Source organism: Dermochelys coriacea, chromosome 3, assembly GCF_009764565.3.
Source record: "Dermochelys coriacea isolate rDerCor1 chromosome 3, rDerCor1.pri.v4, whole genome shotgun sequence".
Classification (NCBI taxonomy): Eukaryota; Metazoa; Chordata; order Testudines; family Dermochelyidae; genus Dermochelys; species Dermochelys coriacea.
Window position 1 is genome coordinate 199,161,301 of NC_050070.1, and position 12,194 is coordinate 199,173,494.

General features: G+C 38.0%; 1 protein-coding gene across 10 annotated transcripts in view; it reads left to right on the forward strand.

The window, feature by feature from the left end:
* The window catches only part of ESF1 (ESF1 nucleolar pre-rRNA processing protein homolog), a 60,451-nt gene that overhangs the window by 15,460 nt on the left and 32,797 nt on the right, over positions 1-12,194 (forward strand). For all 10 annotated transcript variants that reach the window (XM_043512070.1, XM_043512068.1, XM_043512069.1 and 7 more), the window contains one exon: positions 698-833. In XM_043512070.1, the coding sequence (XP_043368005.1) occupies positions 698-833 (136 nt within the window). The remainder of the gene's footprint in view (positions 1-697; positions 834-12,194) is intronic.

A 12,194-nucleotide genomic window follows, 5' to 3' on the forward strand; every position in this document is an offset into this window, starting at 1 on the left:
AAACCTTTAAATTAAAGTGAATAAATGAAGACTCGGCACACCACTTCTAAAAGGTTGCCTACCCCTGTTGTATGTGTATGTTACCGAGGCATAGATTGTGACTATAGTTAAAACTATAACAGATTCAACCTCGTTATAAATGAACAGTAGTGTTTAAATTTACCCCACTTTCAGTTTAAATACAGAATGAAATTTGATAATTTAAAAGAAAATGTTAATTGGACTGTCCTGGGTATTTTAAGAAATGTAGCACTACTTCTTGTCTGTTTTAACACAAATGATCTTATTAATGCAATAGCAGACTCTTCAGACTTTCCAGATAGCTAGAACTCATTGAAATTTTGGGCATATAGGGAACACTAGAAGAAACTAAATACTATGCATAGGGTACATTAGATGCAAATATGTTGTAATTAAGTTATTAATGATTGTTTATATCTACTTGATTTTTATGGAGATGCTTGGCAGCAGCTCCTTAGTTAAGACTGGTTCTTAAATGCATAAAATCCTGTTCCCTAAAAGTCCTTTGAAATGAAATTTCAGTGATACCCTTTGATTTTTTTTTTTTTCTTTGTAGTCTGTTTTTTCTCTTGTTAAACTTGTAATAGGAAGTATTACAAACTGCACTCTGGGCAAAAACTTAGTTTTAACTTTTACATTTTATATATCTTTTTTTTTTTTTTTTTTTCCCCTCTAGGTAGATATCACATGGGATGAGACAGATCATGAAAGAATAACTTCGCTACACAGAAATTTTAAAAAAGATGAACTTCTTGACATGGATTTTCAAGCTTATTTGGCCTCATCTAGTGAAGAGGAGGAAGAGCAACAAGGTACTTATAATTCATATGTAGTATTTGCTTAAGTTATGAGCAACACAATTCAAGAGCGTACAGTTTGTAGGTTAGTAATAAACTCCAGATATTTTTAAAAACTATTTTACTGATTTAAACTTTTTTTCTTAAATATGATTTATGAGGGACAGTATTTTGTCCATAGTAAAGGTTGTAATAGTCAGGAACAATTATGGAGAGAGTATATTCCCTTCAAAATTAAACGTGACTGTTAAAGGGCAAAAAAATAGAGTTGTGCCCTTTTTTCTTTGTGGTATGTAAAGAAGTCCTGAAAGTTTTTTAGTCCTTGGTTTTTTACATTCAGCTCTGTTCTACATTGGGAACTTCTGTGGTGACTGGAGAGCTAGTGAAATGGTGACAAAGCTAGAGCAAAGGGAATGGAAGTTGTACATTTGAGAGGGGAAACATTTTTCGATGTACCGTTCAAACTGGCGTTTTTTTGTTTGTTTTTTTGTTTTGTTTTTGTAACTGCCTGGTTAAGGTCAAAGACTAGTGAGCATTGGTATAAAGGAAGCCTTTGTTTAAATATTCCATATCCTTGGTCCTTCAATTAGGGCATGGTGTGAAAGCTCATAGTAAACATCTGGAGATATCAAGAGGTTCTCCAGCAAATCAGGGAAGATGAGACTTTTGACATTCCTGTTAATAAGAAAAAACACACACAGAGACACAAGCCACCCTATAAGTTGTTTGTAGGTCATGTTTAAGGGTACAGTCATGAGCTATTATAAAGGCCTATTTTGACACCTCCCACCCTTATAGCTTTGGCTAACAAAATTGGTTTGGCCACACAATTGCCATTTACACTGAAGGCTAAGGAGAATTTTTCTGTAATGTTTGAGGAGAATTAGTCAAACTGCTTATAGTTATAGGTCTTAAAAATTTAGGCCTGAAACTTTGTTTCTACCTAACATTTCATTCTATGCCGCGAGCTTAAAAGCAGCTTTTCCTTTCTACACAATTAACTCTTTCTATACAGTTAAAACTCCTCTAACTCATGTATGAACTGTAATTGAAGAAACTGTTCTACCAATTGTAGTATTGAAATGTATTGGTTATACTTTTGTAAGAAGTCTGCCATCTAATAGCTGGTAAACTTCAGAAAAGCATAAGCTTCCTGTACAGTATTGTAAAAGATGTTTTCTCTGAAGTCCAGTGGTAGAAAGAACATTGTGGTTATGAAGCTAAAGGATGAGGGTTCTAGTCTCTGTTTTTTTTATGGTTTATCTCTGTGGTTTCGAGGCAAACTAGCTGCAGTTTTTGTCCTTTTTTGTGACTCTCCATTAGGTATACACACATTCCACCCTGACCCCACAACCCTAATCTTGGCTGATGTGGAGGCGAGGCCCTGGGCTGGACCAGATCTGGGTGTGTGGTGTTGCAACCAGGCATGCAGGGTTGCAGTACCACTCAAGTTTGGCTCAGCTGTCCCCAACCCCCCTCGTATGATGATGGGAGGGACAGCCAGGTGAAAGCTGAGCAGTGCTCTGACCTCTTGCACCAGGTCTCAGTGCCCTGAGTGGGGAGCCAGGCCCAGTACCCTGGAACAGGAGCCACCGCTGCAGGCTGAATACATGGTGGGCTTGCTCTCCTCTTCTCTTCCCCGCCTCCCCTCCCCAGCAGGGTGGGAGAAGTGTACATTTGCCTAGGTGGGTTTATCTGGCCCTGGATGTGACAATCCATCTAGGACCTTCTCAGGACCAAATGGTGGTGTGGGAGTTGCTCACTAGCAGCTTTCTCTCTAATATTGGTAGTTTTAACTTATAAATGTTTAAATTCATGCCCTTTAAAAGTTTGCACTGGAGAAGTATTTTTTGTGATTACTTTCAGAACAGTTGAGGATTTCTTTGGCAAGCTTAAAACCTATTTTTTTTTAAAAACATCCATAACTTGGAGATGATTAAATTTTTGAAATGATATTCATATATCAAACTTTTTTTTTCATTTGTGGGGATTTTTAAAAAAAGTTTGACTGTAAACTTGAAACAGTATATACTTTGACTAGAGCATAGGATAGCAATGTGAAGACGACTAGAAAAATCTGCTTATCGTTTGGTACAGTGACTTGTGCTTTAAAGTCTGTATGGCCCAATTTGTACTTTTATAAAGTCTGTGCATAGCAAGGAGATGCTCAGGAAAAGCTCCACAAAGTAGTGCAAGATAAGAATAGAAATTGGGGATTTCTAGTTCTAAAGCTCTGTAGCTCGTGGGTTGGTGAGAATCATGCAAAGCTTGTGAACTTCGCAGATTAATATATGTCTAGGGAACCAGGTGTCTTGCAGAGTTTGAACTTCTGGGTTTCAATCAGAAATGCAAGAGAGGAAGGTGGGGACCCTGTCTTATTCCTAAAATGTCTACTGGCCTTGCATCCTTTAAATAAGGAAATTAATAGACTAACTTTATTTAAATCAAGATTGCTATTGTGTATTTATAATAAACTTTGCAGTTAATCTTTCAAAACAAGCAGTTCCCTTCTGCAAGACTGAGCATTTGCATGTGTGGAAATGGACAGTTGAGTGTACATATGCATATTCAAACATACACAGATGACATCTCTAAAATAAATATTAATGTAGAAAATATCAGTGTATTCATGAAACAACTGCCTCTGCCCCTGAAAAACTGTCTAATATCCATTTAACAGGCATATCATAAGTTGCTTCTCATAATAACCAAATACCAGTATTACATTATACAAACTTGCTGTCTGCTTCTCCTCTCTATGGTGAACAGTTTAATTATTAGCCTGGTTTGAATGGTGTGTGTGTGGGTTTTTTTTTTGTTTGTTTGTTTTTTTGGTTTTTTTTTTTTTTTTTTTTTTTTTTTTGCAACCCTCAGCCTCTGACTATAGTTAATTGAATGAAGATAGATGTGTGGTCTGTGTTTAGAAAGTGAGGTCTTTAACTTGGAGTAGGAATATGGCTAGAGTGGTTAGCAGGGCAGATTTGTTTTTTGACTTTGGAGTAGTGAATGGGTGGGAGAAGGGTGTTTGTCTCCTGATCACAGCTACGTGATTAACTTGGGGAGGGTGTATTCTCTCGTCTTTATATAGAGGATAAGAGGGGAAGATGTGGGAATTTCTGGCTAACAGGTAGTAAAGTAGAGGATGGTCTGAGAGCTATATGCTGTGGATGAGTAGTGATTTAAAAGTTTGTAGTCCATACTTCATTTATATCTATAGCACATATAAGAGGGTTTCTGGAAGCATGGTGGGAATCAGTGTGCAGAGCTAAGGTTGTTTTTTGGAATCACATTTTTGGATAGAAAAAATAGTTTTTTCCTGAATACTGAGAGGTCCACATATACTTTTCTTAATGAGTCTTTTATATTTTAAATACACTAAATCATAACTAAGTATGATCCAAAACTATTCAAATTTGTAATTTTAATTGTTTTTAGTGTCAGTTATCTTCCCCTAAAGTTTAAATCACCAGCAGAGAATTTGATTGCTTCAGTTATTGTTAGGCAGGAAAGATCTTTACCAAGATCTATACTATTTCTAGTCCGTATGATTGAGAGTATTTCTCTAAGTGTCCAGTGAATTCACTAGCCTCATTGCAGTCTGTTCAATCCTCACTAAAGGAAAAGAGATGTTATTGTTTGTTACTATTCTGATATTTTTAAAAAGGAGCAGGATGTACAGTGTCTTTCAGTTCTTTCAAGAACCTAGCCTTCTAACTGTACAATTGTGGATGTACTTTCCCTCTTCAAAACCTTTTTAGAGAGTATTATCTTGTATTACCTGCTCAACAGAACATTAAGAGGTATTTTTAATATATTTTCCAAGGTAATGAAAAGGAAGTGCTGTGATTATATGTTTTGGGTTTTTGTTACTAGGCACTCCTGCATATTAAGGAAACATTAGTGACATAATGTAGTGATACTGTCTTTCAACCAGTTTTCAGTTCTCTCAACTTTCTTTGGGGTGCAAGGAGAATGCAATATAACTTTAGTAAATCCTCTAGTATATATTAGTCAACATGTTGTCATTTATAGATTCCTAAATTCCCTAATTTGCTCTCCCTCCATATGAACTTTATGTAACCTTACCACCATGGTCATAAAGTAAATTGGAAGGAATATAAAATGTTATGAAGTTTTGGTCAGTTTTTTCTAATAGTTTTAAAAACTGATCTGGGATACTTGCACTGTATTAAAGGAAGCTAATAATCAGAGATGAGTTACAGGAACATACAGGAGATCTTTCCATCTTGTTTCAAGGAATTGCTCCAGTTCTTTTACTCGGAGCCTAGGGAATTCATCTGGCAGCAGCTTCTGCTTGGTAATATCGTGCCAAGAATAATGCCCATTTGGTCCTCATTTTACTTACGAATGAATTTTAAAACACATTGCTAAGAGCTCTTTTTAAATACTTTGCCTATAGAAACTTTACTCAGGTTTCTCAGAGCAGTAGGGGAAGGGCAAGTTAGTAATTTAACAAATAGTCTAATTTTTCTTAACTCTTGAAAGATTCCAGTTGTGCAGGGAGAGGTAGTGCATATGGTGGGGTGATGGTGGAAGTGGACCTTCACAGTGAGCGACCCAATATCTTAGAGTTTCAAAAAGTTCTGTTACTGGAGGGAGGGGGAAAAAAATTGAACTGTCATCAAACTTGGCAGTACTTTTTCAACATGGAAAGGTCTTGCTTCTAATTCTGTTTTTAACAATAAGCTTTTAACAGAAAGAAATACATTGCTATTTCTTTAACATGTGCCTGATGTTTTATTCATTGACTTGTCGGGTGGAATCCTGTCATGTATCCCATATTATTATTGTGGCACTAAGCACAATCGGAAAAAATGAATTTCAGCTGTTTGAATGGAAATGTAAAAGTGTGATAGGCACTTTTTTAATTTATATTTTTTAACTTATAAAAATACTTTATTTATAAATAGTGTTTCTTTTACCCCATCCGAATCTGCCTTTATATGGAATTTTTAAAGTAAAAAATGTCTCCCATGGCTATTGGCATTGCTGTCATAAAACATTTGTGTAATGTCAAGCATTTCAGTGACCTGGTAAGTTGTGGTTCATAGCACAAAAATCTCCATGATTTTGCTCCTGTATTTTTCTTTATTTGAGGTAATATGTTCCAGTCACTAAGCCTTTGTACTGTGAATTAAAATCTAGCGCTTAATTGCTATTTTGGGCAGGAACCACAATGATCAGTTTGGGTATTTTTAAGGACAATCCAAATTAGGCACACCATTACCTGGAGTTTTCTGAAAACAAAACTATGATAACTAGTGGTTTCAAAACCAGTGGGGACACAGCTCCTCCATCTGATAAGTGATTGGTAACGAAAACACCTTGATTTTATTGAGTCTAAAGCACACATCTGAAATACCCCAGATATAGTTACCTAAAGTCTGAGATGGTATCAAGTGGTCAGCAGCAGGTTTCTGGTGGCCAGCCTTCCTCCTTGCTGGGGAGTTGGATGTCAGTCTCTTTAACTGGTTGAAATCTCTTTCCGAACTTCTCCAAATTACACACTCTAATTAATCTCTTTTATAGGTTGCTCAAAACAAAGCACATAACTCATAGTAAACTATGGGCTAACAATTTCCTTGGCATCAGCAAATAACTCATAATTCTACTCGTCAGCAGAGCAACTCCCAGCAAAAAACTACTACTCATGGTCATAGACTAGCAGGTCCAAGGTCCGCTATCAACACTCCCTCCCATTTTCATGGATCTGTCATTTTATCTATCCTTATTAGCAACACTACAGCTGTTTTGTCTGCTTAGGCAAAGACCAAACTATTCTTGACTGCGTAGTGGTCTCACTTTTAGTTAATGTGGCTGAGCATGCAAAATGACTGCAGTTATGTCAACTCCAATTCTCTCATAACAATGTGATTTGTGTAGTGAATTTCTTTGTTCTGTTGTTTTATAACACCTCACTAGAGATAAGAAAATATTCTCTCTTCTCCTCTCATCCTACTGCTTAATTCTTTCAAACAAATTAATAGACCAGAACAGACTACTGTAGAAAGGAGTTGTGGTGAGCCTAATCCTATATTGTACCAGTCTCTGCATGGGTAGACTTCTGTGGAAAGCCCATTGACTGCAGCAGGGATCTGCATAGGGAGTGGAGTATACTGCGGTATTCATGCCTAATATGATGGAGGCAGAGGATCTGTTTTGTGCTCTACCCCCAATGACTGATGTGCATAAATATAGATGATGTTTATCAGTAGCACTGAAGAGTGAATGCAACTTTTTTAATCTACACATTTTAATTTTATTGATAATTATATTTAAAAATATAAAATCCAGACAATTTCCTTTCTCTACCTATTTTCAGCTTGAAAATCCTTATGAATCAATAAACTTTGCCTAGCCCTTTAAATTTTTAGGGTAACATTTAAATTATATTTTTACTTTTAGAACTACTGAAGTTATAAATATGGTTTTATCATAAATTAAACTACAGTACACCCAACTTCTTATAAATGACCAGTTGCAAAAGAAAATCTAGACACATTTGTATGCATTTACACTTGTTAGGTTTCAACTGGACAATGATATACAACAAAATTGGATTAACAATGTAACAGTGTAATTTAACAATGTATATTTCTGAACTATATTAAACAGGAGGTTATTTAGGTTGGCTCCCTACCCCTGTATCCACTAGGGTTGCCCTAGCAGCTTCCAGGTGTACACAGTACGGTGTACTGTTGTTCCTGCAGCTTTGACGGTAATAATGTGGGCTCACCTCTTTAGAATGTTCATGTTCTGTTGTTTTGGCATGCTGCCAACATCTTCCAGAGGAAAAGCAAGTGATGGGAATTAATGACTTTAACAGTTTATAAATCAGCTGAACCTAAATGGAATTACATGGGACGAAGGAATGGCACTTTTCTAAGCCGAGTTTCCCTGTGAAATTGAAGAGGCTTGTTGCAAACAATAGAGGCATTAGAGCTTTGCAACAAAAAAAAAAGTTTGCAGGAATTTTTATAATGAAAAGTGTTAGCCTAAATATAAGGTTCACTACTAATGCCTATAATAAGTTCAGACAAAAATCTATAGACTAAACTACTAGGCATGTATTAGCTTTTAATCTAAATTCAGTATAAGACAAGGTGGAGCCAGTCCTTAACAAAAATGTTTTTCACTATTCCGTTGTAAGGAGGAATGTGAGCACTTGTATTTAGGAGTTGGTTTTTGGTGGTTTATAAACCCTTCTTAACCCTTCTTTTTTGTAAAGGTATACCATGTATTTGGGCCTGAACCTCTTCTGGTAAGGCTTGCCTTAGTTCTTTGCATCTAATAATCTAAAATTGGTTCTCTTGTTCCCTCCAGAAGCTAATCATAATGCTTACCTATCATGTTACTGTGCAATTAATATACTTTTTTCTTTCTGAATTAAAGATATTTTAAGTTACAAACAGGATCCATGACCCAAGGAGGCTTACTTTTGGGACACGTTTTTCATCTCTTGTTGTTCAAAATGGTCACTGAGTTCTCATTTCAGTAGAGTTTCATGCAGAACAATGACAAGATAAGACCTTTTATGTGTTTTTATTTTTAGGGCCCTCCCAGTTTCATGGCCATGAAAAACGCATCACGGACCGTGAAATAAGCCCTTCCTCGTGAAATCAGATGCCCCCTTGTTCCTAGGAGTGCCTCAAAGGGGGCTCCTAGCTCTGGCTGGGTAGGGGAGGAACAGGACTTGTCCAGCTCCTACACAGCTGCTCTGGGCAAAGACTGGGGGAGACCAGACCCACCTCTGGGTGCCTCCCTCTGCTACAGGGAGCTCTCTCTGGGACTGGGCAGCAGCCCCAGAGGTTCCTGCAGCTGGAGGAGACTTGTGGAGTTGTCTTATCTTCCCTGTGCTGCTGGGAGTGCCCCAGCAAAGGGAGCTCCTAGCTCCAGCTGGGGAGGGACAAGACTACATCCCAGAACTGTACTAACTTGCACTAGTCAGAAGCCTGACCTGGTGTAAGATCATTTCTTAGTGCACCACTCTGACAAAAGGGTAATGGATGTGCAATAGCTCTTGTTAACCTGAGCTGAGATTCCCATAACACTTCAACCAAAAACACACTGTTTTAGATAAAATATAAAACAGATTTATTAATTACAGACAGACACATTTTAAATGATTATAAATAGCAGGCATAGAGATCTAAGTTGTGGGTGCCTAAGAAATAAAAATAAATGCACAGTTTAAATTCTAACTTTAACAGACTAAGCAAGATTTGAATCAGTTTCTAACACTAACAGATGTTATAGACAGCTTACAGTTCCTCAATACACAGACTGGACCCCTTCCAGCATTGGACCAATCTCTCTGGTTTCAAGTCTTTGCCTTCCAGACAGTCTTCCAGCTGTTGAGATGGTGTGGGCAGGGAGGGAGAGAGGCCAGCTGCTAGAAATATCCTTGTGGTGTTATGGGTTAGGCTGCCTCCATAGTGTACCCGCTTTCCCTGAGAAGTCTCTGGATTAGTGGATTCTTTTCTTGATGGGCCATTAACACCTCTCTGGCCCTCCTTTGTTGCAGCTGAAAGGCTGGCTGTGGGCCTCTCCCAACAGGTTTCAGTAACACAAAAAGCAATACTCTGATAACTTCACATGCAATGGTAGTACATCCAATTCAGCAGGATATTAGTGTTAATAGATCAAGACTTTAAAATGATACCTCAAAAGGCATACTTTGTACAAAATGTATCATGTGACAATCATGATGATAGTGATGAACATGGAGGTTCCAGGGTGCTACTTTGAGGTAGAGAGTGTCACAGGGGAGGGTGTGGGTGTGTGTGTTGTGTCAGCATGTTGTCTCCTTAAGCAGAGCATTCACCAGCCTGAACGCTTTTTCAGCCAGCAGCAATCACTCCTGAGCCAGAGGCCGGGGCACAGGCAGGTGTCCTCCTGTCCACCCACTGCAGCTCAGCAGAGAGCAGGTACACTGGCAGAGGAAGGGGGACACTCCCACATCAGCCCACACCACACTCCCGGTTCTGTGCAGGACAGCAGAGCAGAAGGCTCCAGATCCACAGCAGCTTGTCTCTAAGTGGGGCTGCGCTAGCTCACCCATGCAGCCCTGCCTGCTGCTGCTGCAGTCCTAGTGTGGGGGGAGAGCAGGATTTCACATTAATGTTTTGATTCTGTGATTCCATCTGCATTCTCGTTAAGGCAAATTTCATAGGGCCCTGATTAAATTATTTGGACACCAGTCTAGTACCTGTTGGAGATGGGAAGTGAGGTCTAGTGCAGTGATGGCAAACATTTTATGCATTACATGCCAAGAAATTGCAAACATAGTATTTTCAACACATGACATCCCAGAGGGGAAGAGATAGCGGTCATGGGATTCCTGCTGTTGCATTTTGACAGTCAGCTATTCATTAAAGGCTTGTGTTTTCTTTACAGTGTTGTGTGTTCTACCTATATAATAGTCAATTTCTGATGTCAGAGTTGGCAGTTAATTGTTGAAGATAGTTAACACAAGTTCATTGGCCTGAATGGTCATCAGCAAAGCTACAGCTAGTCTTTCATAGAAAAAAAAGAATATGGCAGCGTTTTCCAAGCTCACAACTGTTTTCCGGAGTTTTTCTTCAGTCCTTCCACGGTCAGTATTTGTCAGCTGAGACTTGAAGTCAACAAACTTTGTTTTTCAGATAGCGTTCTCCTGGAATGTAGTGAACTACCTCTCAATCTAGACACTCAGGATCTGTATAGTAGAGTTCCTAACACTTTGTGTGGCGGTTTGAATTCAACTTATTTTCTATCTATCAGAACTTAAACCATCCTGCATAAGTTTCCAGTGTCTTCTCAATTGCATCTGATTGGTAAATTTCTATGATGTTGCCAATGATATCCACGAAAGTTGCTGAATTTTCCAGATGTTTTCTCAACAAAGGGAAGTATTTTAGCGTTCCGTCATCCAAGTCTTGAATGTTTCCAGCTTCTTTTAATAAGTTTTGGTGTCAAACGTGATGTTTGCTGTCGCTCTGAATCTTGAAGTTTTATATTTGGCTCATGGGCATGTTGAGTGAGGCCAGCAAAAAGCATCGAGTCACTCTGCTATTGCCAGTTCAGGATAATCTTGTCCCTTTTGATCTAAGAATAAACTGACTTCTTCCCAACTTTCCATGATTCCAAGAATATGGCCTTAATTTAATCATCTGACACTACTATAAATCAGCAATCCTGCATGTTGAGACTCTCTACTTCTAAATGTTTAACTTGCTTAGTTAAGAGCTCTTAAAATGATAGAATTCACAACTTGAACCACTGCCCTGGAAATATCTTTCTTTTTGACATTCCTGCCTATATCAACAGATGAATCAATTCCACACAGTGGCCAATCGTACAAAAGAATTTACGTTGGTACTGTCCTCTAAACAAAATCAGAATATATCTACAGTTTTTAGTCCAATTTTCAATTGCTTACTTATTTTCATTCATATGTTCGAACTTTGTCTTTAATTGTCTTTCTGTGCAAGGCATTCTTTATTTCACTTTTTGTCTAAAATCTTTGAACAAACTATTGGCACAAAAAACAGTCTCCTTAATCAAAATCAGAAAGTGATTTATCATGCTGTGCAGTACAGCATGACCCTTGAAAACTACCAGCAAGACCATTTGAACTATGAACATACTTCGCACACGCATTCACCTGATTGTGGCCTCCTAGCAGCTTTTGTCAAATGTTCTTTTTGTTCTTCTCTAAGCTAATGAAGAGTCTTACAGAGTTTTTGAAAGTGATGTTGAACACTGAATGTTTTAGGAACTCTGCACCCTGAGCAAAGAAGACATAATTCTTTGCTATTTGAAAGTGGAAAGTCTCTTTTCCATTACCATGACCATTTAATTTTGTCGCCTTAGGTAAAGTACTTTGAAAAAAATCAGCAAAACCAAAACTGTGTCAAAATCTGAATTCTAAAAGTCTGCCTTCATCAGCTGAACCAAGTAGTGGAAGAGGATTGACTCATGAATAGTTCTCACAGAAATAGGCCCAGTGCTAAAAATCAGGTTTCAGAGTAGCAGCCGTGTTAGTCTGTATTCGCAAAAAGAAAAGCAGTACTTGTGGCACCTTAGAGACTAACCAATTTATTAGAGCATAAGCTTTTGTGAGCTACAGCTCACTTCATCCAATGAAGTGAGCTGTAGCTCACAAAAGCTTATGCTCTAATAAATTGGTTAGTCTCTAAGGTGCCACAAGTACTGCTTTTCTTTTTGCTAAAAATCAGTAACTAATGCCATGTAAAATCTAAAGGTAGTCTCTTTGACCATAAGGACACTTTCTTTCAGCAGAGTAGAGCTGTCCATTCTTCATGCCCCCAAGAAAGAATTTCCCTTTTCCCCTGAAGTCAGGGTTCCAGGTGC